At 35.2% G+C, this 23,596-nt stretch overlaps 3 protein-coding genes across 3 annotated transcripts; all 3 read right to left on the bottom strand.

Moving 5' to 3' along the window:
* Positions 1-263: 263 nt before the first annotated feature.
* Positions 264-3,140, bottom strand: LOC137077620 (uncharacterized). The gene is made up of 6 exons (XM_067445253.1): positions 2,523-3,140; positions 2,089-2,427; positions 1,849-1,947; positions 1,718-1,740; positions 1,519-1,623; positions 264-491 (listed from the first exon to the last, which is right to left on the bottom strand). The coding sequence occupies exons 1-6, from the start codon at positions 2,971-2,973 to the stop codon at positions 435-437; spliced, it is 1,074 nt and encodes a 357-aa protein (XP_067301354.1). The 5' UTR covers positions 2,974-3,140; the 3' UTR covers positions 264-434.
* A 3,636-nt stretch (positions 3,141-6,776) lies between these two features.
* LOC137064164 (uncharacterized) lies at positions 6,777-15,502 on the bottom strand. Its single transcript, XM_067435795.1, has 7 exons — positions 15,499-15,502; positions 12,942-13,304; positions 12,516-12,845; positions 12,278-12,382; positions 7,765-8,130; positions 7,334-7,669; positions 6,777-6,781 (listed from the first exon to the last, which is right to left on the bottom strand). The coding sequence occupies exons 1-7, from the start codon at positions 15,500-15,502 to the stop codon at positions 6,777-6,779; spliced, it is 1,509 nt and encodes a 502-aa protein (XP_067291896.1).
* Positions 15,503-18,953: 3,451 nt separating this feature from the next.
* On the bottom strand, positions 18,954-20,880 carry LOC137063369 (uncharacterized). The gene is made up of 7 exons (XM_067434837.1): positions 20,853-20,880; positions 20,516-20,583; positions 20,035-20,382; positions 19,614-19,946; positions 19,402-19,506; positions 19,263-19,297; positions 18,954-19,063 (listed from the first exon to the last, which is right to left on the bottom strand). Exons 2-7 carry the CDS (start codon positions 20,556-20,558, stop codon positions 19,007-19,009), a joined length of 921 nt encoding a protein of 306 aa, XP_067290938.1. The 5' UTR covers positions 20,559-20,583; positions 20,853-20,880; the 3' UTR covers positions 18,954-19,006.
* Positions 20,881-23,596: the final 2,716 nt, after the last annotated feature.

The following is a 23,596-nucleotide window of genomic DNA, read 5'->3' as shown; positions in this document are numbered from 1 at the left end:
ACCTAGAATCTGATGGCGTTGATGGTTCTGGGCTTGATGACGATGCTGTGAAAAAGGATCACATAAGTAGCAGGATTCATCTTTGTGTTTCTCTTTCTGGAAAACTGTGGTTGCTACAAAATAATATGACCAAATGTGAATCAGTAGAAATAACAGTTTATCTGCCTTATCCCATATCAAACTCCAAAATCTATCTCAAATCTATAAAGATGTATCTAGGGCTATGTATTTTGGATGGAATTAAATAACAAGTACTTTGGGTGTATTGTTCAATGCATTTATTTTCATATGAAAGCAACAGAACTTAATTTACATCCAGTTTATTAGCAACACAGCACATGAGTGTAAATCCCGCGATAGCCAGCTTTGATCTTGTAGGTGTCTGATCCGATACGAGAAGAGAGAAGTGTCCATAACTGCTCTTTTTACTCCCTTCACTGAAGCCTCATGCTCTCACTTAAATTATCATGCGAGGGACATCTCAGATGAGCCTAATGAGACGAAGAAAAGTTAGTGAGGGAAGGGCATACTTTTTTTTTTAACCTAAACTCTGCCCAGATGTCATACCAATAATATTCAACCACTAGTTGGCAGTAGAGACCATGTGTTAAAGTAAGCATTCGGCAAATTCCTCTTTAAACAATTCTTGTTAAAGACTAACTAACTACACTGTAAAAAAAATAAAATAAAAAAATATATAATAATTGAGAAAACTATACCTTATACATGCATCAGGATCCATCATTTGAGTTGAAAGCAACACATAAACAGGCTATTCATTTAGTAGATGCAAATGAAGCATAGCATATACACACACGTGATTCATAAGGAAACTGTAAAATGGAACATTTTATAACAGCAAAGGTAATGTGAGACACAGGGCCCACAACCGATCTAAAGTATCCAGATATATCTATTTTTTGTGCCCACTCTCAATGGGAAAGTACCCAAGCAACATCGCTCTGCAACATTGCTTAAAAAAGTTGCCCCATGTACTGTAAGTTCTAAAAAATAAGTCTAACAACATACATTCATTAATTCTCAAAAAAATGAATGAGCACACAAACACACTTTCCTTATCCTTATTATGCCAAACAAATGTATACAGCCTAACTCTTTAATAAAACACAGTACATATATACCATGTACCATAGATTCAAATATGGACACTATGATGCAATCCATATTTTGATGACATGGTAATCTACTGTTATTTTAGATAACAAAACACTTTCAGAGCACTTTATTTTAACAATTAAATAACATGTATATGCTTGAAATAAAGGACACGATCCTTACAGGCATTATAGATTCAAGTTCAAGTTCAATTAAATTAATCACATTAAAAACAAAGTGCTGTACAGTTCATGGGGCAAAAATTATTCATAAAACAGACAACAAAAACATGATTTAACCAAATTATATTGACCTCAAATATGTAGTTCTAAGATGATGATGAAAACATTAAAGCAGTTAAACACTCATCTAAACCTCTGGATGTCACGGCTGTGATCTGACCTGAGCGTACAGAGACTGATCCTCAATGATCTTTGATTTGGTCCTTCTAGTGTTCAGAGGTTTCTGACCAAAACTAATGGATGCATAATTCATGCTGTCTTCATTCTGATATCAAGAGAGAAAAGAAACTCCAATTATGAGAGGAAAAAAATACGCATGATGTGGCATAATATACACCAAAAGATAATTGTGTACTTACTTGATTCTCTTGAGGTGCGGGCACTTTGGGAAATTAAGAAATTGTTGTAATTATAAATGGCTGTTTTGTTTTTAAATTTTAGTTAGTATTTCCATTACCATAATAAATGAATCTTGTTAAGAAAGTCTTACCTTTATTCTGACTCCTGCATAGTTTTATTCCCATAAAAACAACAAGAGCCAAAAATATGATGTTTGAAATTCCAAGAGCAATAAGAGTCTGATTCCCATCTAAATTAATAAAATGACACAAATTTAATTGCTTAGATAACCTTTTATATATTCATTAGATCAGTTCAGTATCATGCACTTTATCAAATGCTTTTTCAGAGAGCAAAGATCAAGCCAAAGATGTTAAACTTTTCTCCTTACCTTTGAATTGTATTTCAGTTCCTTTTCCAAACAGTATCTGTCCACACGCGGCCACAGCGCAGTAGTAAATCCCAGCATCAGAGTGACTGATGTTGCTCTTGAGGAGATTGTAGACGCAGCTCTGCGTTTGAGACTCACTGCTGTTCTTACACTGACCGTTTCTCTCTCCTTTGGTGTAAAGGACTCCTTGAGAGTCTCCCAAGCTTTGTCTGAACCAGTAGACGCTGTGTTCTCCAGCACAACTCTCACTGAAGATGCTGCACTGCAAATCCACTGAATCCCCTGGATGAAGCGCGTCTGTCAGAGACTGATGAAGAGTTGTGTGTGCTACGGCTGCATCTTGACAAAGGGACATACAAGGGACACTTCATAGAAAACACAAGTCATCCAACACAATCCCCACAAAACAAAAACTGACAAGCTAGAAAACATACCTCTGACAATTAATCTAGTGCCCACTCCCATTCCAATTTTCGCATATGAAGAAACTACACAGTAATATGTGGCCGAGTCTGAAGGCTTTGACTTTAAAATGGTCAGATTAAAATGATCATCTCCTTTGATAACATTAAAACGATTCATTTTCTCAAAGTCCTTATTCCAACTGGGTTGTTGATTACGATATGAAAACACAATTTGTAAAGATTTTCCATCATCCGTCTGTTTAAACCATGCTGATGATGTTGAGTCCAGAAACTCTGAAGAGGTGCAAGTAAGATTCACATCCTCTCCAGCTCGAACTACTTTAACATCTTCCTGAGCAACATCCACATTATTAGGAGACACATCAGAGGAGCAGCCTGCAAAATAAAGCATAACTTTAGAGTTGAATGTGTTATATAGTGTTAAACAGGTGAGTTGTTTAAATTTAAAAAGCACAAACATTTAGGTATATTTACATATTGACGAGGAAAGAAAAAGAATGAAGTAATATCTCATGATCAGCCGTCTTCTAAAATTATCCTGAGGCTTTGAAATCCCCCGAGAAAGCAAACGACTGAGCACACCATCACACATGATAAAGAATAAGGGTAGTTCACTAGACCATGTGTCAGTCGTTCTCTGCTTCAGTCAACTGAGTCACATGTTCACTGTCACCTTAACTTTTCTGCTTAAGTTTTCTCACACACCGTTGCCACATCAAAATGGCTAGAAAAAAAAATTGAACTCAACCTTCTTTCCATTGCTCCAAAAACATCTCTCATTTATTAAGAAAGATATTATAAATACTACCGCGTAGTCACCCAATTTTGAGCAACTATAACGTTGGACTCCCTGAAAACTGGTTAATATGTTGTTTTATTGCTACTAAAAATGCATTATGAATTTTAACAGAAAAAAGCAGGAAATAAGATGCATGCAAGAAGCATGCAAACAAACCTTTTAAGGAACACACATTAAAGTGCATGCTTGTAGTAGGTCTACCGATGATCAGCCTTCAAGAAAATGTAAAAGTTAAATTAATTTATTGTAAAATTACAAATTGAATTTAATTAAATGAATGTTTTGAATCAAGTGGTTGGCAGATGTCCAGGCATGATCAAGTATAACTTATGAATGGATTTCAAATGGATTTATGAATGCATGATTTGTGTATGCACGCCTGTTCCATATTTGCACACTTAGCTTTATTTTAGCTTTATTTTAGCTGTATTTTGAAGTACGCATTAGATTGTATTGTGTTTTAGGGTTGAGGAAATGTCTGTAAACTCCTTTTAAACCTAATGTTGGGTAAGCAAAAAACACTTTTTGTTACTGGCTGAAACACTCTTCACAACCTGATAGCAATTAATAATAGAAATGGTCTAAATATTAAAACATTTACATAAATCATTCTCAGGACCAGAAAATGTTTGTCTGATGATTGCATTCAGTCTGAAAAAGAATGAAGATCAAACAGCAGGTTCCTTTTACAGTTCCTCCTAAACGAAAACAATGAGCATATGCTGCATTCACACCATGTCGTAATTACTGTAATTAAGAGCTGGCAACCCGTGACGTTCTGCACAGACTCAGACAGATTTGTGCGTTTCTATGTCAACTCTATCAATGCTGAAATGAATGTGCAGCAGTCAGGTGGTACAGGTCAGTGCTCTTTAAGTTGTTAATGTTCATATTATTGTAATGTTATGTGCTTTGAGACATGAGGTAATTTAATGCCGTCTCTCTTGATGCTTTGCAGACTCTGCCGTGTGTGTTCATGTGTTTTGGTGGAGGTGTGGCATTGGGGACGCTCTGAAAGGAGGGTGGGATCTCATGCTTTCAAAATGTGTTATTGCTAGCCTCTCTGCATCTCTACTTTTTAATGTCCTGAAAGAAAATTCCAATTTCCTTTTCCGTTTTTTTACGAAAGAATTTTCATTCTTTCATTTCATATTAGTTAATAAAAATGGTGCACAATATTTAGCTGTGTACATTTATGTTTATATCGAGACAATAAACCCTAAACCTGACTATTATACATCTATATTATTTGTAAAACCAAAAAAATGTGTTCATGCTACTGCGAATATAGAAAATGTGAAAGAAGGAATAATACATTTTAAACGGTATACAATTATTATACAAAAGAGTCTCTGTGGTCAAACCATTTATTGTACATTTCATAATAGCATTAATATAGGTTGTTGTTGTACTTTATCAAGAAATTCATTTAACTTTAAGGTAGTGCCTTAATTATGGCAAACGTAATCGAAGTCCTAAAATAGGTAGCAAAAAAAAAAAAAAAAAAAAAAAACACCACACGAGATCATGCGTGGATCACAGCACAACACACGGTTCTTTTAGGAGACTCACAGTGTGTGTGTTTGTGTGTAATGTGAGCTCATTGTGAACTCAAAAAGGTTGAGAGGAGCAGGAGGCAGTTCAAATGTCGGTCACCGGGGGACACACTTCCTGTTTCTCAGCTGGAAAAGCATGGTTATTGCAAACAGTTCATTCTGGAGTTTTGTGTGGAATTGTTACACTAGAGAAATGGTAAGTGATCTCTTTAATTGCTATTCGCATTTATGATATTATAATGCCAATATGCACTGTGGCCTGGCCTTGTGTTAGCAGAGTACTTACACATGGCCAGGTACATGTGAACCAGCGGTCTTGCCAGATACTCAATTCGGGATTTTCCTTAGTTGTCAGTTATAATCATCAAAATCAAAAGACAAAAACATTTGAAATATATCAGTCTGTTTTTAATGCATGAATATAATATACAAGTTTCACTTTTTTAATGGAATTAGTGAAATAAATCAACTTTTTGATGGTATTCTAATTATATGACCAACACCTGTATATATCTTTATTCCTTTCTCTTTGTAGAAAACACACACGTACACATCCATTCATACTATAAAGCAGTAAAGCCTGTGAACTACTGTGTTGTGAACAGCCAAAGACTGCCAACAAATAAATATTTTCTTGGAACTGATTGAATCCAGTTTGGTTTCCGACACCCCATTAAAGAATGCTAAATTTAAACCATCACCTCATACAGTCCAACCGTTCCACTACTACTATCAGACAACGGTAAAAGTTACTTCTTGTTTTTTTAGTGTCCTGATTATTTGTTTGCTCTGAGGTTTTTACAGCTGTCTCATTTAATTCATAGTAAAAATAATGTTAATTGTGTGAGTAAATTGAATGTGTTTGCTGTGTGTATACACACACACACACACACACACACACACACACACACACACACACACACACACACACACACACACACACACACACACACACACACACACACACACACACTATTCCTGGACATCCAGTAAGCATAATGATTGTTTATACTGAGCTAATGGCATTTTCTAGCCCCTAAACAAACACAACAGAAAAATGTCTGCATATTTACTTTTCAAAAAACATAATTTAGGTATTAATATGACTTCAGGTTAGTTAAAATCATTGAAAAATACTTGTTTTAGCATTTAAAAAATACTGTGGCACAAAGTCAAAACATTTATGAAATATGTTATGCAATCCATAGAGAACATGTAAGTTGTTTTTATTTCAGTTTTTGTTAAATGTGTTGAAATATTTGGAAATATTTTTTAATAAAATGGCATATTTGCTAAATGAATAGTCTGTTTTGATAACTGTAATAAATTGTTACTGACGCCGAACATGCATTAAATATAAATATACAGATACAGAAACAATAAGGGATAAAGCAGATTTTGTTTAATGTTTTGTTTATTTACTTGCACAACAGAAATGCGAGGCTACTGCTGTTATATTGTTAATTTTTTGCGGAAAAAAATTAAAGGCAAGTATAGATATCACAGAGCATGCATCATTTTACAAATCAACTACAGACAAAAATCTGTGGTCTGGTTTCCGTTCTATATAAATGGGCATATGTACATTCAATCAACTATATGTAAAACTCAAATAACATGATAAAAAGGTAATGAAATGACAGAATAGTGTGAAAAAGACTTGCAATATGGCAATTTTTCTGTATATGTGTGTTATAAAGCAGTACTGAAAATATACAGTAAAGCAAGTTTTATCTCATAAACGTATGCAGCCTTTAGGCTTGAGCGGGAAACTGTTACTTCTGTTTTGCGATTATAGGCACTCTTTCACTATAGATGCTGTATGACACGAGAGAATGTTCTGGAGAAATCTTCACTTTGAGTCCATTTCCAATGAAAGAATTGTGAGCGGCATAACTCAGAATGTCTTCACCCTACAATAAAGCAGAAAAAGAAACAAACGTCAAAGATCATGTCACATAAAGTCAAGTGTCTTGAGGAAACCCACTACCATAATCATCTGTTCATGATAAGACTGTATGCTTCTAATTAATATTTGAATCTTAAACATAAAAATAGAAACTTACTTGACTCTCTTGAGATTTGTGGATTGTGGGTGAATAAAAAAAAAAAATCAAAAAGGTAATCAAATATTATATTTCTGTAGTGGCAATTGTTGCATTTTCACAAGCGGGTTTATATAAAAACTGTATATGTGTTATCAATTTGTGCTAAAAAGAAACCTTACCTTTATTCAGATTCTGGCATAGTTGTATGGTCAGAAAAACAGCTAAAGTCAAAAATATGATGTTTGAAATCCCAAAAACCAGCAGGGTTGTATTCGCATCGCTCTCTGAAATGATCAAACATTAAAGACATAATTCATATTACTCATTTTATAGTCTGCATTGGTATTATTTCCACCAATATATGATTTAAATGATCCTCCTGAGTGGCAAAATCAAATATCTCAACAAAAACCTTACCTCTTATATTTATTTCAGTTCCTTTTCCAAACAGTAGTCCACACGCGGCCACAGCGCAGTAGTAAATCCCAGCATCAGAGTGACTGATGTTGCTCTTGAGGAGATTGTAGACGCAGCTCTGCGTTTGAGACTCACTGCTGTTCTTACACTGACCGTTTCTCTCTCCTTTGGTGTAAAGGACTCCTTGAGAGTCTCCCAAGCTTTGTCTGAACCAGTAGACGCTGTGTTCTCCAGCACAACTCTCACTGAAGATGCTGCACTGCAAATCCACTGAATCCCCTGGATGAAGCGCGTCTGTCAGAGACTGATGAAGAGTTGTGTGTGCTACGGCTGCATCTTGACAAAGGGACATACAAGGGACACTTCATAGAAAACACAAGTAATCCAACACAATCCCCACAAAACAAAAACTGACAAGCAAGAAAACATACCTCTGACAATTAATCTAGTGCCCAAACCCATTCCAATTTTCGCATATGAAGAAACTACACAGTAATATGTGGCCGAGTCTGAAGGCTTTGACTTTAAAATGGTCAGATTAAAATGATTATCTCCTTTGCTAACATTAAAACGATTCATTTTCCCAAAGTCCTTATTCCGACTGGGTTGTTGACTACGATATGAAAACACAATTTGTAAAGATTTTCCGTCATCCGTCTGTTTAAACCATGCTGATGATGTTGAGTCCAGAAACTCTGAAGAGGTGCAAGTAAGATTCACATCCTCTCCAGCTCGAACTACTTTAACATCTTCCTGAGCAACATCCACATTATTAGGAGACACATCAGAGGAGCAGCCTGCAAAATGAAGCATAACTTTAGAGTTGAATGTGTTATATAGTGTTAAACAGGTGAGTTGTTTAAATTTAAAAAGCACAAACATTTAGGTATATTTACATATTGACGAGGAAAGAAAAAGAATGAAGTAATATCTCATGATTAGCCGTCTTCTAAAATTATCCTGAGGCTTTGAAATCCCCCGAGAAAGCAAACGACTGAGCACACCATCACACATGATAAAGAATAAGGGTAGTTCACTAGACCATGTGTCAGTCGTTCTCTGCTTCAGTCAACTGAGTCACATGTTCACTGTCACCTTAACTTTTCTGCTTAAGTTTTCTCACACACCGTTGCCACATCAAAATGGCTAGAAAAAAAATTGAACTCAACCTTCTTTCCATTGCTCCAAAAACATCTCTCATTTATTAAGAAAGATATTATAAATACTACCGCGTAGTCACCCAATTTTGAGCAACTATAACGTTGGACTCCCTGAAAACTGGTTAATATGTTGTTTTATTGCTACTAAAAATGCATTATGAATTTTAACAGAAAAAAGCAGGAAATAAGATGCATGCAAGAAGCATGCAAACAAACCTTTTAAGGAACACACATTAAAGTGCATGCTTGTAGTAGGTCTACCGATGATCAGCCTTCAAGAAAATGTAAAAGTTAAATTAATTTATTGTAAAATTACAAATTGAATTTAATTAAATGAATGTTTTGAATCAAGTGGTTGGCAGATGTCCAGGCATGATCAAGTATAACTTATGAATGGATTTCAAATGGATTTATGAATGCATGATTTGTGTATGCACGCCTGTTCCATATTTGCACACTTAGCTTTATTTTAGCTTTATTTTAGCCGTATTTTGAAGTACACATTAGATTGTATTGTGTTTTAGGGTTGAGGAAATGTCTGTAAACTCCTTTTAAACCTAATGTTGGGTAAGCAAAAAACACTTTTTGTTACTGGCTGAAACACTCTTCACAACCTGATAGCAATTAATAATAGAAATGGTCTAAATATTAAAACATTTACATAAATCATTCTCAGGACCAGAAAATGTTTGTCTGATGATTGCATTCAGTCTGAAAAAGAATGAAGATCAAACAGCAGCTGCCTTTTACAGTTCCTCCTAAACGAAAACAATGAGCATATGCTGCATTCACACCATGTCGTAATTACTGTAATTAAGAGCTGGCAACCCGTGACGTTCTGCACAGACTCAGACAGATTTGTGCGTTTTTATGTCAACTCTATCAATGCTGAAATGAATGTGCAGCAGTCAGGTGGTACAGGTCAGTGCTCTTTAAGTTGTTAATGTTCATATTATTGTAATGTTATGTGCTTTGAGACATGAGGTAATTTAATGCCGTCTCTCTTGATGCTTTGCAGACTCTGCCGTGTGTGTTCATGTGTTTTGGTGGAGGTGTGGCATTGGGGACGCTCTGAAAGGAGGGTGGGATCTCATGCTTTCAAAATGTGTTATTGCTAGCCTCTCTGCATCTCTACTTTTTAATGTCCTGGAAGAAAATTCCAATTTCCTTTTTCTGTTTTTTCTTCAGATTTTCTTTCTTTCATTTCATATTATTTAATGAGAATGGTGCACAATAGATTTAGCTGTGTAAGTTTATGTTTAGGTCGAGACAATAAACCCTAAACCTGACTATTATACATCTATACTATATGTAAAACATTTTTGTAAAAATGTGTTCATGCTACTGCGAATATAGCATCACAAGAAAAAAAGTGAAAGAAGGAATAATACATTTTAAACGGTATACAATTATTATACAAAAGTGATCAAACCATTTGTACATTTCATAATAACATTAATATAGTTTGTTGTTGTACTTTATCAAGAAATTCATTTAACTTTAAGGTAGTGCCTTAATTATGGCAAACGTAATCAAAGTCCCTAAAATAGGTAGTAAAAAACTACAAAAAAAACAACACATGAGATCATGTGTGGATCACAGCACAACACACTGTTCTTATAGGAGACTCAGTGTGTGTGTGTAATGTGAGCTCATTGTGAATTAAAAATGTTGAGCAGGTTGAGAGGAGCAGGAGGCAGTTCAAATGTCGGTCACCGGGGGGACACATTTCCTGTTTCTCAGCTGGAAAAGCATGGTTATTGCAAACAGTTCGCTCTGGACAGTTTTGTGTGGAATTGTTACACTAGAGAAATGGTAAGTGATCTCTTTAATTGCTATTCGCATATATGATATTATAATGCCAATATGCACTGTGGCCTGGCCTTGTGTAAGCAGAGTACACTGTCAGAAAAAAAGGTGCATTGCTGTCAAAACAGAAATATTAACCTTTAAGGTTCTAATTTGCACTCCTAAAGTACTGATATGTACCTTTTAAGGTACTAATATGCACCATTTAGGGGTGAATAAGGTCCAAAGATTTACCTTTTCACTTTTGTAACTTTTTTTAAATTAGTGAAATAAATCAACTTTTTAATGATATTCTAATTATATGACCAGCACCTGTATCTTTATTCCTTTCTCTTTGTAGAAAACACACACAAACACATCCATTCATACTATAAAGCTGTAAAGCCTGTGAACTACTGTGTTGTGAACAACAAAGACTGCCAACAATTAAACCTTTTCTTTGAACCGATCGAATCCAGTTTGGTTACCGACACCCCATTAAAGAATGCTAGATTTAAGCCATCACTTCATACAGTCCAACCGTTCCAGTTTTTCAGTGTCCTGATTATTTGTTTGCTCTGAGTTTTTACAGGTGACTCATTTATACAAAAATATTAATTTTACGGCTTCATAGTAAAATAATGATAATTGTTTAAGTAAATTGAATGTGTTTGCTGTGTATTAACGCACGCACGCACGCACGCACGCACGCACGCACGCACGCACGCACACACACACACACTATTGCTATTATTATTATAAGGACATTCAGTAAGCATGATTGTTTATACTGAGCTAATGGCATTTTCTAGCAACAAAAAAAAAAACCCAGAAAACTTTCTGCATATTTACTTTTCAAAAAACATAATTTAGATATTATTATGACTTCAGGTTAGTTAAAAACATCGAAAAAAATACTTTTTTAGCATTTAAAAATACTAGCACATAGTCAAAAAAATTATGAAATATGTTATGCAATCCATAGAGAACACGTAAGTAGTTTTAATTTCAGTTTTTGTTAAATGTGTTGAAATATTTGGAAATATATTTAAATGAAATTGCATATTTGCTTAATGAATAGTCTTTTTGGATGACTGTAGTACATTGTCACTGACACCGAACACTCTGTAAATATAAATACAGATACAGAAACAATAAGGGATAAGGCAGATTTTGTTGTTTTGGTTATTTACTTGCACAACAGAAATCCGAGGAAATGCGAGGCTATGATATTGTTAATTTTTTTTGCGGGAAAGATTTGTCATTTTACAAATAACAACTACAGACAAAAATCTGTGGTCTGGTTTCCGTTCTATATAAATGGCCATATGTACATTCAATCAACTATATGTAAAACTCAAATAACATGATAAAAAGGTAATGAAATGACAGAATAGTATGAAAAAGACTTGCAATATGGCAATTTTTCTGTATATGTGTGTTATAAAGCAGTACTGAAAATATACAGTAAAGCAAGTTTTATCTCATAAACGTATGCAGCCTTTAGGCTTGAACGGGAAACTGTTACTTCTGTTTTGCGATTATAGGCACTCTTTCACTATAGATGCTGTATGACACGAGAGAATGTTCTGGAGAAATCTTCACTTTGAGTTCATTTCCAATGAAAGAATTGTGAGCGGCATAACTCAGAATGTCTTCACCCTACAATAAAGCAGAAAAAGAAACAAACGTCAAAGATCATGTCACATAAAGTCAAGTGTCTTAAGGAGACCCACTACCATAATCATCTGTTCATGATAAGACTTACTGTATGATTATAATTAATAATTATATGATTTGTATCTCAAACAAAAAAAATAGAAACTTACTCGACTCTCTTGAGGTTTGTGGATTGTGGAAGAATCCGAAAAAAATGATTAAAAGGCAATCAAAATATAATATTTCTGTAGTGGCTATTGTTGCATTTTCATAAACATGTTTATATAGATACTGTATATGTGTTATCAATTTGTGCTAAAAAAAAAAGAAACCTTACCTTTATTCAGCTTCTGGCATAGTTTTATGATCAGAAAAACAGCTAAAGTCAAAAATATGATGTTTGAAATCCCAAGAACAAGCAGGATTGTATTCGCATCGCTCTCTGAAATGACCAAACATTAAAGACATAATTCATATTACTCATTTTATAGTCTGCATTGGTATTATTTCCACCAATATATGATTTAAATGATCCTCCTGAGTGGCAAAATCAAATATCCCAACAAAAACCTTACCTCTTATATTTATTTCAGTTCCTTTTCCAAGCAGTATCTGTCCACACGCGGCCACAGCGCAGTAGTAAATCCCAGCATCAGAGTGACTGATGTTGCTCTTGAGGAGATTGTAGACGCAGCTCTGCGTTTGAGACTCACTGCTGTTCTTACACTGACCGTTTCTCTCTCCTTTGGTGTAAAGGACTCCTTGAGAGTCTCCCAAGCTTTGTCTGAAGCAGTAGACGCTGTGTTCTCCAGCACAACTCTCACTGAAGATGCTGCACTGCAAATCCACTGAATCCCCTGGATGAAGCGCGTCTATCAGAGACTGATGAACAGTTGTGTGTCCAGCTTGACAAGTGACAAAAAGAACAGAAATAGTAAGGACAAAAAAAAAATGTATGGCACAAATCAAACAAAGCTAAAATAATAAGCAGTGAAACTTACCTTTAAAAATTAATCTAGTGCCCGGACCCATTCCAATGCTGTAATGTGAAGAAACTACACAGTAATATGTGGCCGAGTCTGAAGGCTTTGTCTGTAAAATGGTCAGATTAAAATAATCTTCTGCTTTGATAACATTAAAACGATTCATTTTCTCAAAGTCCTTATTCCAACTGGGTTGTTGATGGTGGTTGAAAGACACAATTTGTAAAGATTTTCCGTCATCCGTCTGTTTAAACCATGCTGCTGTTGTTGATTGCAGAAGATTTGAAAAGCTGCAAGTAAGATTCACATCCTCTCCAGCTTGAACTACTTTAACATCTTCCTGAGCAATATCCACATTATAGGACACATCAGAGGAGCAGACTGCGAAATAAAGCAAGTACATTTAATAGACAGAGTTCTGTTAAATAGGAAAGATTTAAAGAAGAAGTAGGACTAAGATGGTTTAAAAAAGTATGTTTACCTGATGTTGAGAAGAACAAAATTATTAAATAATATCTCATGATCACTGGTCTTCTCAAATTATCCTTATATTTTAAACACGAATAGGCTTAACACAAACCCTTCACACCAGGTACGTGATAGAAGAAGACCGGTAGCCTGTCCGTACCATGTGTCCTCCAATCTCTGCTTTAAACAAATGCACTTCTGGTTGATTTATTTACGGCTGTAAAAGCTCATTGGTCACTTGAGAAGGGTTTTGAATTGAGCGAAAACCACTTCAGTGACAGTCAGTCGTGACAGCCAATCAGCTGGTCCTGCTGGAGTGAACTGCACTTTTTGAAGTTTGTGATTCAATTTAAAATGTGGAAGTTATAAGGAAAACTATATATAATTAAAATATTAACATATAATTAGTTAGCTATTTTCACAAATGAAGTACCTTTATCTGATACATAGTAGAGTGTTTTAAAACAGCTTTACTGAAAATCCCAGACCCAGGCAGCAAGACAAATTTCCTTCACTGTAACTAAATCTCACAAATGCTGAGAAAAAAACTGAATTCTGATTCATTTGAAGGTACAGGAGATAAAATTGGTGTTGTGAGTTATATTTAATATTTGTCAGATGGGTCAGATCTGAGTGCTGATCAGCATATGTCACTGTGTCGTTTCCAGTGAGACTGACCCCTGTCCTCTGTTTCTGCTTTCACACATCTTTCTGTTCTCACACCTCTTGCAACCTGCAGCAAAACCACAACATGTTCAAACCCGACTACCCGTCCATTACAACAACAACAACAACAAACCTGCTTATTTATGCGCTGTAGACAGACAATAAAGTTCTGCATGGCATTTGATAAACTGCCGAATGCATATTATAACTAAAGTCATGCAATGTTTGGCATCTGTATGTACTTACAGGGTTAATGTCGGATCATTTTGTTAGTATCAAAAGAACAAAAACAGGAAATGAGTCTCTTCACAGCTGTATGTAACAGAAAAATGGCCTTTTGCAGTGGATTGATTGTGGGTGAGGTAGCAATAGACATGACATCTTTATTTATTTAAAAAATATTATTGAACATACATAATTCTCGTTTCCCCATACATTTCAGGGACTTAAATCTAAACCATGACAACCAGTACTGTGTGCATTTGTTTAGGCCTTAAAACCATTAAAGTCAGAAGTGAATGGGATGTGGATTCAGCACCAAGGACAGAGACAAAAGGAATAATTTTGCACTGCAATATGACATGACCAAACATAAATCTTTTCATATTGATGCAGAAAACACAGGCAGACACAACATTTCAGAATTTCAATTTTAAAGGCTCTTAAATAAATAGTGCAGCACTTTAATAATTAAACTAAACATAATCTGAAAAATCTTCTTCCAAGCAGTGAACCAGGATGGCTATGAAATGCATATTTAATAATAATATGTTTCACAAGCTTTTAATGATATACTTGTAAAAAGTATACGTCCACAGCAAAATATCTCAGCTGGTTCCCTTAAAGAGCCTTAAATACATTTCATGTGCAGATATTGTTGCAAAGTTAATGTAAATGTATCCAAGCCATCATAAAATACTACACACACAACCCAGACACCAGATCAAAGAGATAAGCACTTCCGTTGTGTTCACAGAAATAATGTATTTTTTGCCCACTAATAGATTAAATTTGGATTTCATTCATAAAAAAACATGATCATTTTGGGCCCTTTATACACCACTATCACACTATCAAACCTTCAACCACAGACTCAGACTCTGTCCATATGAGGAGAGGATGTGACTCTAGGTGTCAGAGACGAGCTGCATCGTTTCCTGTTGTATGAGAGGCAGGAAGAAACTGATCATTGCAGAGCGAGAGTTGTTGTGGTGAACGTCAGCGGATACATTTTCAGCTTTTTAAAGTGTATCATAATTTTTATAAACATTTACAGGAAACATCAAATATATATAAACATTTACAGGAAACATTCTGCATTTTTACTTTCTAAAAAAACTCATCCTGTATGATTTATAAGCATTTTAAAAAATGGGGACTTGGCCAATGTATTTTGGCTTGGCTCATATTTCACCCTCTCCTTGTAATACCTATGTCATACCCATGTCATTATACACATTTGTGTCTTCATATTTCCCAAAAACATGCAATACCCCCCCCCCCAACCCCCCAAACACACACAGGCTTTTTACTTTTTGAAGTGTAAAATGAGATCTGTTTGCCTGCACATGTCAGCGTGACACATTCACTTCATGGCTAAAGTAGTCTCTTACCGACACGACTGGCCTCTGTTCTTTTTTGCTGCACACTTTGAAAAGAAACCACAGAAACAACATTCACACTGTCAACCAATGAACTTTTGCTTTTCATCAGTAGAGAAAAAAAAACATCTTAGAAAAGTTGGCCTAAGACTTACTCAGTTGGGCTACTCAGTAGTTTTAGTCACGACGAGGTTAAATATATAATTGTACAATCTCTCAAATATATATATATATATATATATATATATATATATATATATATATATATACATGAAATATATAATATTAATGTGGCAAATCGGTCTGTTATTGTGATGTTAATTGTTTGTTGAAGTGTTATTTTTGTGGATTCAAGTTCAGTAGAAGATGAGTGGTGCAATAAGGTTTTAATCCATGTTTAGATGGGTTAGTATTTGAGGAAGACAAAACAAAGCCAGTAAATAAAGAATAACTTTCAAAACAAAAGGGGAAATAAAGTCTGAGGATATTGTTCACCCCTTGTTCATCCAACGACAGAACTCATAATCATATCTAGTTGAATTAATAATATCAAGATTTTTATACCATTTAAAAATCTAGAAAAGGTTACAGATCGCTACAGATCTCTGGTTAGTGTTAGTTCTAACTCCCCTAGTTACAAAATTTTGAAAACACTTTATTTTACAGTGTCATTGTTACATATGTTACATGTAGTTACTATAGTAATAAAGTAAAACTATGCATAATAGCATCATCATCCTAATTCTAGCCCTATAGCCTAGTCAAGTCAAATCACCTTTATTTATATTGTGCTTTTTAAAATATAGATTGTTTCAAGGCAGCTTTACAGTGATAACAGGGAATTAATGCTACAAGATTGTTTTGGCTGTGCAGCAGATCTAGAAGGGAGTCATTGTCCAGTTTAGGCAAGTTCAGCATTGATTCATTTCCATTGTGAAAAAATCATTAGTAATTTATTTAGGGAGCACAACACCATTCTCAATGAAAACAGAACTTTTAAAGGGTCCTATAATACCGCTTTTTACAATATGTAAAATAAGTCTCTGATGTCCCCAGAGTGTGTATATGAAGTTTTAGCTCAAAATACAACGGATTTTTATAGCATGTTAAAATGGTACATTTTTGAGGGTGATCAAAAATGTGCCGTTTCTGTGTCCCTTTAAATGCAAACGAGCTGCTTCTCCAGGAACTAGAAAAGGGCGGAGCTTCAAGAGCTTGTGCTAGCGGCTCTGATTACCTCACACAGACACGTGCTGAAAATATCTAAAACTGTTTAGCCTTTTATGCTCAAACCAGAGTCGAATAATGGAGAGACTCAAGAAGTGACAACATGCATAATGCAACAAAACGTTTCTAAATAGTTAGCTGATGAATTTTTGTATCTGAAGTGGAGTTAGCTATCTTCAAGTCATTGATTAGCATATTCTGTCTTGATAATCTATAAATCACTCTTGGGGGACTATGCTCAGAGCCAGAGAAGTAAATGAAGATAGAACAGGTATAGTTTAGTTTAATTGCAGTTATAACTTATGCTGTCATCTTGCTTTTATGACATGCAATTACGTTTGTGTTACGTACTGTATTGCAATAAATGTGAAAAGCAGACTCACGAATGTACTTCTCAACATGGCCTCACCCCCTTTGTTGCGTGTTCCGGTGAGCAGGGTTTATGTAAATATTATAGTGATGTCACTAATCCATGCATAAGCTCGTTGTAGTCCCACCAACCATTTGTTGTAGTCCTTAAAAATGTAATTTTTGAAATTGAAAGATGTAAAAATCAATTTCTTTTAAAGAAAATATCTCCCTTGGCTTTGAACTTTGAACATCGTAAGTTTGCAGATGTTTTTTTTTTATTCTCAAACAGCAACACACACTAAATAAGGAAAAATAAAAATCAGAATCAACCACCCCTTTGATGTCATTGGCATTTTGCTGGCCTGAGAACACAACTTTTAAAACAGGATTCAGAGTGCATGTTTTTGAAAACGATACCGTTATCATCTCTGTATAAACTTCACAAATGTGAATCTTGAAAAAGTGAATCTGTTGAAACGGTGACCCATGCACATGCGTATTATGAATGTAGTCTTCAGGCATGCATGTTTGAATGTGTATGTGCACAGGCGTACATTCTTTCTATTCAAAAAGAGACATTGCCAATTACTCGTCTGGCATGCATAAAACAGCGTTTTAGTCATTTTCACGTTCAGTTCAGTTCTTGAACAGTGTTGTCAAACAGGCAGATCAAAAATATTGTTGAATATTAAAGGAAGTGTATTTAGGATTGTGGCCAAAACTGGTACTGCAGGTGCGTCCCCTCTCCCCCTCTCGCTGACTCGAGGTTGCCAGATAGGCTGAAGGATCCGCAGGAACGTTTGTAGCTGCAGCTGTGGTAACTAGAGCAGATCTTGCAACCCGGATGCCGAAACACTACTGACTTCGTGATAGGTGGAGGGCGGAGCTTCAGGCCAAAGCATCAACATCAGTTGAGCGCTGCAACAACTTTTATACAATATCCTGGCCGGACTACTGTTGTCAGTGATATAAGTATTTGAAATGAACATGATTTCTTAATGTCTAGGGACATATCAGGGCCTTTTAATAATTCATTGAAATACATTTCTTACATACAGTTCCTTTAAGTGTCCCGACTAAGCAAGCCAGAGACAACAGTGGCAAGCAAACAAAACTCCATCAGGTGACAGAATGGAGAAGAAAAAAAAACCTTGGGAGAAACCAGGCTTAGTCAGCGAGCTAGATCTCCTCTTCGCTATAGTAGCTTAAGTACATGTTGTTACTTAATAGTACTTAAATTTATAATTATAGTGTAACAAAGACACCTCAAAATAAAGTTTAACCTTTATTTTATTTCCCCCCATTAAGTAATAATACAATTATTTAAGCAATAAAGTATATGAGAATCCATACAATGACATTGTGTGTACATTTAATACAATTGTAGTTTACCCAAGGGATTTTTTTTTTTTTAAATGTTTCAGCGTACTGCACTGAACTTTCATTTTAATTTAAGAAAATTTATTTAACTTCACATGATTAAGGCATTAACTTGTATTTCCATGTAGTCACTGACATCTGACCTCGAATAAAGTTTTATTTAAAAAAAATCACAGTCAGTATAAAACAAACCCAAAAAAATCATGCAAATTTTATTTCTAAGTATAAAACATAAATAGCATAATCATATGATGTGTTAAATTTTGGCATTTGAAAAAAAAGTTAGAAATTGACTGACTAAAATTTCCTAAAAATGTTCAATAGATGAGGGGAAAGTCAAACTTGTGTCTCACTTGTCCTGCCGGTTTTATTCCTTGAGCCGTGTGGAGTTTAAAGGCGTTTGTGGTACGCTGTATAATTGACTGTAGTAGTACTGGTGTCATCCTCCTGAAACAGAACCACAGTTATAATGACACCTTGATTTATATATTTTGATTATGAACATACAAAATGATAAAACATTTTTAATTGGAAAAACCAAAACTGATTAAAACATTATGCAGACGTTATGCTCTTTCACCTATTATCTGTAAATGTTGGCATTAAACACACCTAATTTTAAATGAAGCAAAAGAGAAAGTCTTACCATAGATTGATCAAGCACAATAAATGGGATCCCATCTTCAATAAACAACAAGAACTTGTATATTATGACTGCACTTATGACTGATACTGCTTTGAATACTAAATAAATAAAGCAGTTAAATAAAGCATGTCAATCTTACCTCTCTGCTGGTGCTTGCACATCTGTGAGCCCAGAATTATGATCACAATCACTGATAAACAGTTTAAAGCTGCTAAAATCAGAGCAATTGTTCTCCATGGTGTAGCTGCAGATATGAAAAAGACTTGTTTTTTTTAAAGGTTATTAGAGACGCAGCAACACCACAAGCCCACATGAAATTTAGGTTCTTTTTGTAGCAAATTCAGTGGATACCTTGAGAATGAACTTGTCTTCCGTCTCCAAACAGTATCTCTCCACATGCGGCCACAGCGCAGTAATAAATCCCAGCATCAGAGTTCCTCTTGGGCAGGTTGTAGAGACATTTGCGTGTGGTAGAGTTCCCGTCGTCAGAGCTCCTCTCACACTGGCCGTTCCTGCGCTGCTGAGTGTAAATGATTCCTGGAGGAGATTCTCCAGACTCATGTCTGAACCAGTAGACGTTGTGTTCTCCTGCACAGCTCTGAGTGACGACGGCACACTGCCGGGCCGCTGCAGACTCTTCTGGATGCTCTGGATCGGGCTCAAAGTCCATGCTTAGCTGTCCGTCTGAAAAGACGATAACATCAACATAATGATTATTTGACCAGACACAATGTGTATAGCACAATAATATTAAAGGGAATATTCTGCTTACCTTTAACAATGAGATCTGTGCTCTGTTTCAAATGGAAACTATAAACATACACAACACAATAGTATGTTGCTGTGTCTGATTCTGATGTGTTTGTGATGCTCAGATTAAAACTCTTCTTGTCTTTTGCTACAGTAAAGCGTTTATATTTGTCAAAGCCATTTTGAAAGTCGACATCTACACCTTGATATGTTGAAACAACTGAAAGGGGATTCTCTCCGACTCTTTGCTTGATCCAAACAGCTGAGGTTCTTGACTCTCTTTGAAAAACACAAGTGAAGCTGACGCTGGCTCCAGCTTGAACAATCTTCAGATGATTCTGAACCACGGCGTCTGAATTAGCTGAGCTGCCTGGAAAAATAAGATGACAGTTAGTTTTGCCTGCTGTAGATTTGGTCTCTTCATGAATACAATGAAGAAGAAAGTCTAGCTATTCATTAAGTCTAAGAGTTCAAAGTTAACTGAATACAATATAGCAACTTACACATTGAAAGATGAAGCAGCAGTACAAACAAACGCTGATACATTTTGCCACAGTGCAGGTTAAATCATCTAGAGGGACAAAAATATTACGATAATTAATAGGCCTATTATATGCTTTACATTTCAAATAAAATCATACAGTAATTCACATAATATAATCACATTCTAAATCAAATAATACTTCACTACAAAATTCCCTAATTTACGTTATTTTGCAGCATTTGTGTGATCCCCATCCAAGGCATACTCAACACATTTTGTCATTGAAAGCTAATAATTAGTAAATATAAATATCAAATGTATCAGTGCATGAAGGTGAAGAATGAGACTTTACTTACAGGATTTCTTGAATAAAAGATCATTATTGTGTCCTGTAGAAACGAAGATTGTCGCTGCAATAAATCTTCTCTCCTTTCTACTGGTTGACTGAATGAAGTTCTTTTCCTATGTATATTAACAAAGCTTTTTATGGATTTACTTGATTACAGTACATGAACACTGTTTTCAGAAAAGGACAGAGTCATTATGTTACACACACACACACACACCTTGCACTTAATGTGAAGTTGCAAATTGGCTGAGGCATGACATTCAGGCAAGACGATCTCTGTATTACCAAAATGACCTGCTTAAAAGATGAACGCCCCTAAAACAAGTGCCTCTGAAGTGTGAAAAACAGAAAGAAAGAAAAAACACACCACATAACACACAAGTAGGTCTTTCATCTAAATCATGCACAACGTGTGCAGTATACCCTAATGTCCAGCAGTCCTTCTCAATGGCAACAGTCACCTATCACCTATCAGTCAACCACATAGTTGTCACCTAAAACAACTATGTGGTTGTTTTATTGTGTCATCATGTTGAGTAAAGTACAGTGATTATCAACACTCCTAACAGATCTCACTACATAACCTTGTTGCCACATGTAGACATACACTATTTGTAGTATTCTTACGTTTTGCCATGAACCAATCACATGCCAACGGCAATGTATGCTGTGTTCTTATTGGCTATAGCACTTGCCAGTACAGTTTATGCAAATTGGCCACAGAGAGTGGAGTTGTCTGTTTGCTGCCGGAGAGTTATCACTCATGTCATGGACATAAAACAAGTTTAATAACTCCTCATGATAAACGTACATTCTGTGTGCACCCATGGCCTCCCTGTAACCTACACTTCATCAATCGTAAACACAATATTAATGAATAAAGATATACATCAAATTGTACTGTATTGTGGTAGTATATTTGGAAATACTCAAGTATTATAAACAATCACCTAACAAATACTTACCCGAGCAGGCATTCTATATTTTTCATCCATGTTTTAAATTACAAATGCAATAATATAAGCAAGGACTAACTTTACGCACAGTTTCTGCTCTTCCTTTTCCCCCTTACGGCTCTGAGCTCTGCACCTGAACATAAACAAGCTCAATGTTCTCTCTTTTCTCTGCCACAATTCATTTGTCTGTACTTTTTCTCTTTTGGGAATGCAGATCTGGATTTTTATCTTTCTATGCAAAAGAATATTTGCTATGGTACCCGGTCCCCATGTGTTGTCTGTAAAATTGTAAAGTTTTAAAGTGATTTTAAAGTTGTACTACTGACCTACAAAGCATTAAATAATTTGGCACCACAATATTTGACTGACCTTTTTGACACCATTCACCCCAGTTCGAAATTTTAGATCCACCCATGCTGGACTTTTGTCTGTCCCTGTAACTCGCCTCGAATCTATGGGGGATAGGGCTTTTTCAAATCTTGCACCTAAACTCTGGAATTCCTTGCCTGTAGAGATACAAAATGCAAATCCGTTGCACATATTCAAATCCAGTTTAAAAACATTCTTTTTTAGGGAAGCTTTTATGTAATGCTATTTTGTTTTGTTTTTACTTTTTATTTCTGTACTTCTTATTTTGTATATATATATATATATATATATATATATATATATATATATATATATATATATATATATATATATATATATATATACATACATATATATATATATATATAATATATATATAATATACATATATATTGTTATATTTTGTTGTGGTTTTTATGTTCTTATGTTCAGCTCTTTGAGAAGCTGCTTTTAAAGGCGCTATATAAAATAAAGTTATTATTATTATATTATTATTAATAAAAGGGTAATCAGTGTTCTAAACGCACCTCTTTTTCATATAAAGCAATTTCCTGACTTCAGAAGATTTTCAGAACAGAGTCAAAAATGTATGGACTATTGGTATTTAAAACCTGTGATAAATATAAAAATGTTTGTGAAAAGATGCTGTGAGAGCACCAACCTTTAAGCAAAATGACAAATGTTAAAAACATTATTTTCATGTGTTTAAACGGTTACTTCAGTAGAAACCCTGGAGTATCTTCAAATGACTCCTGCAGCGTTTATGCTGTGTGACACTCCCTCAGTGGCTAAATCACATATTGAACAGACACGTTCAGTTTTTAATTGTAGTGTCTGTTCTCTAACTGAACCGATTTTATGAAAAAAATCATTTATGGGAAAGTGAAAGTGATTCAGAAATCCAGTAGCAGGGGCTTTGTGCGTGGCCTCACAGGGCAGCGAAGCATTCTGGGAATTGTTGTCTTTCATCCCCATGGGACAAAAATACATTTTCTATCTTTTTTCAGTCTAGAAAGCACCAAATTAAAAAACAATTTTACATTTCTACTACATTAATGACCCCGTTTAAATACAGATTCATCTTCCCAGCACTGAAAAACCCCTTTAAGTTGGTGGTTGGGATGGCGAGGACCCATAAAGTGTTTTTATTCCAGTGGAGCTTGTTATGCCCCTGAAATGCTCTGAAACAGTAATTTTTTTTGGTTTTAGGCCATTAATATCACGAAGCACAGACTCCTCCTCAAAGTTAGCATTTGTCCATGCAAGAACATGTGACGCCAACCAGAGCTCCAGTCAGAAGAGAAGAGACAGTGTATGACATCATTTCCTGTAGAGTGACTGACAGGAAGAAGCTGCTCAGTACAGACTGACAACTGCTGTGGTGAACTTCAACGGAGGAACATTAAAACTTTAGACATAACTGTCA

The sequence above is a fragment of the Pseudorasbora parva genome, chromosome 1 (genome assembly GCF_024679245.1).
Source record: "Pseudorasbora parva isolate DD20220531a chromosome 1, ASM2467924v1, whole genome shotgun sequence".
In the NCBI taxonomy this organism is placed as follows: Eukaryota; Metazoa; Chordata; class Actinopteri; order Cypriniformes; family Gobionidae; genus Pseudorasbora; species Pseudorasbora parva.
This window is presented reverse-complemented; position numbering and strand designations above follow the sequence as displayed.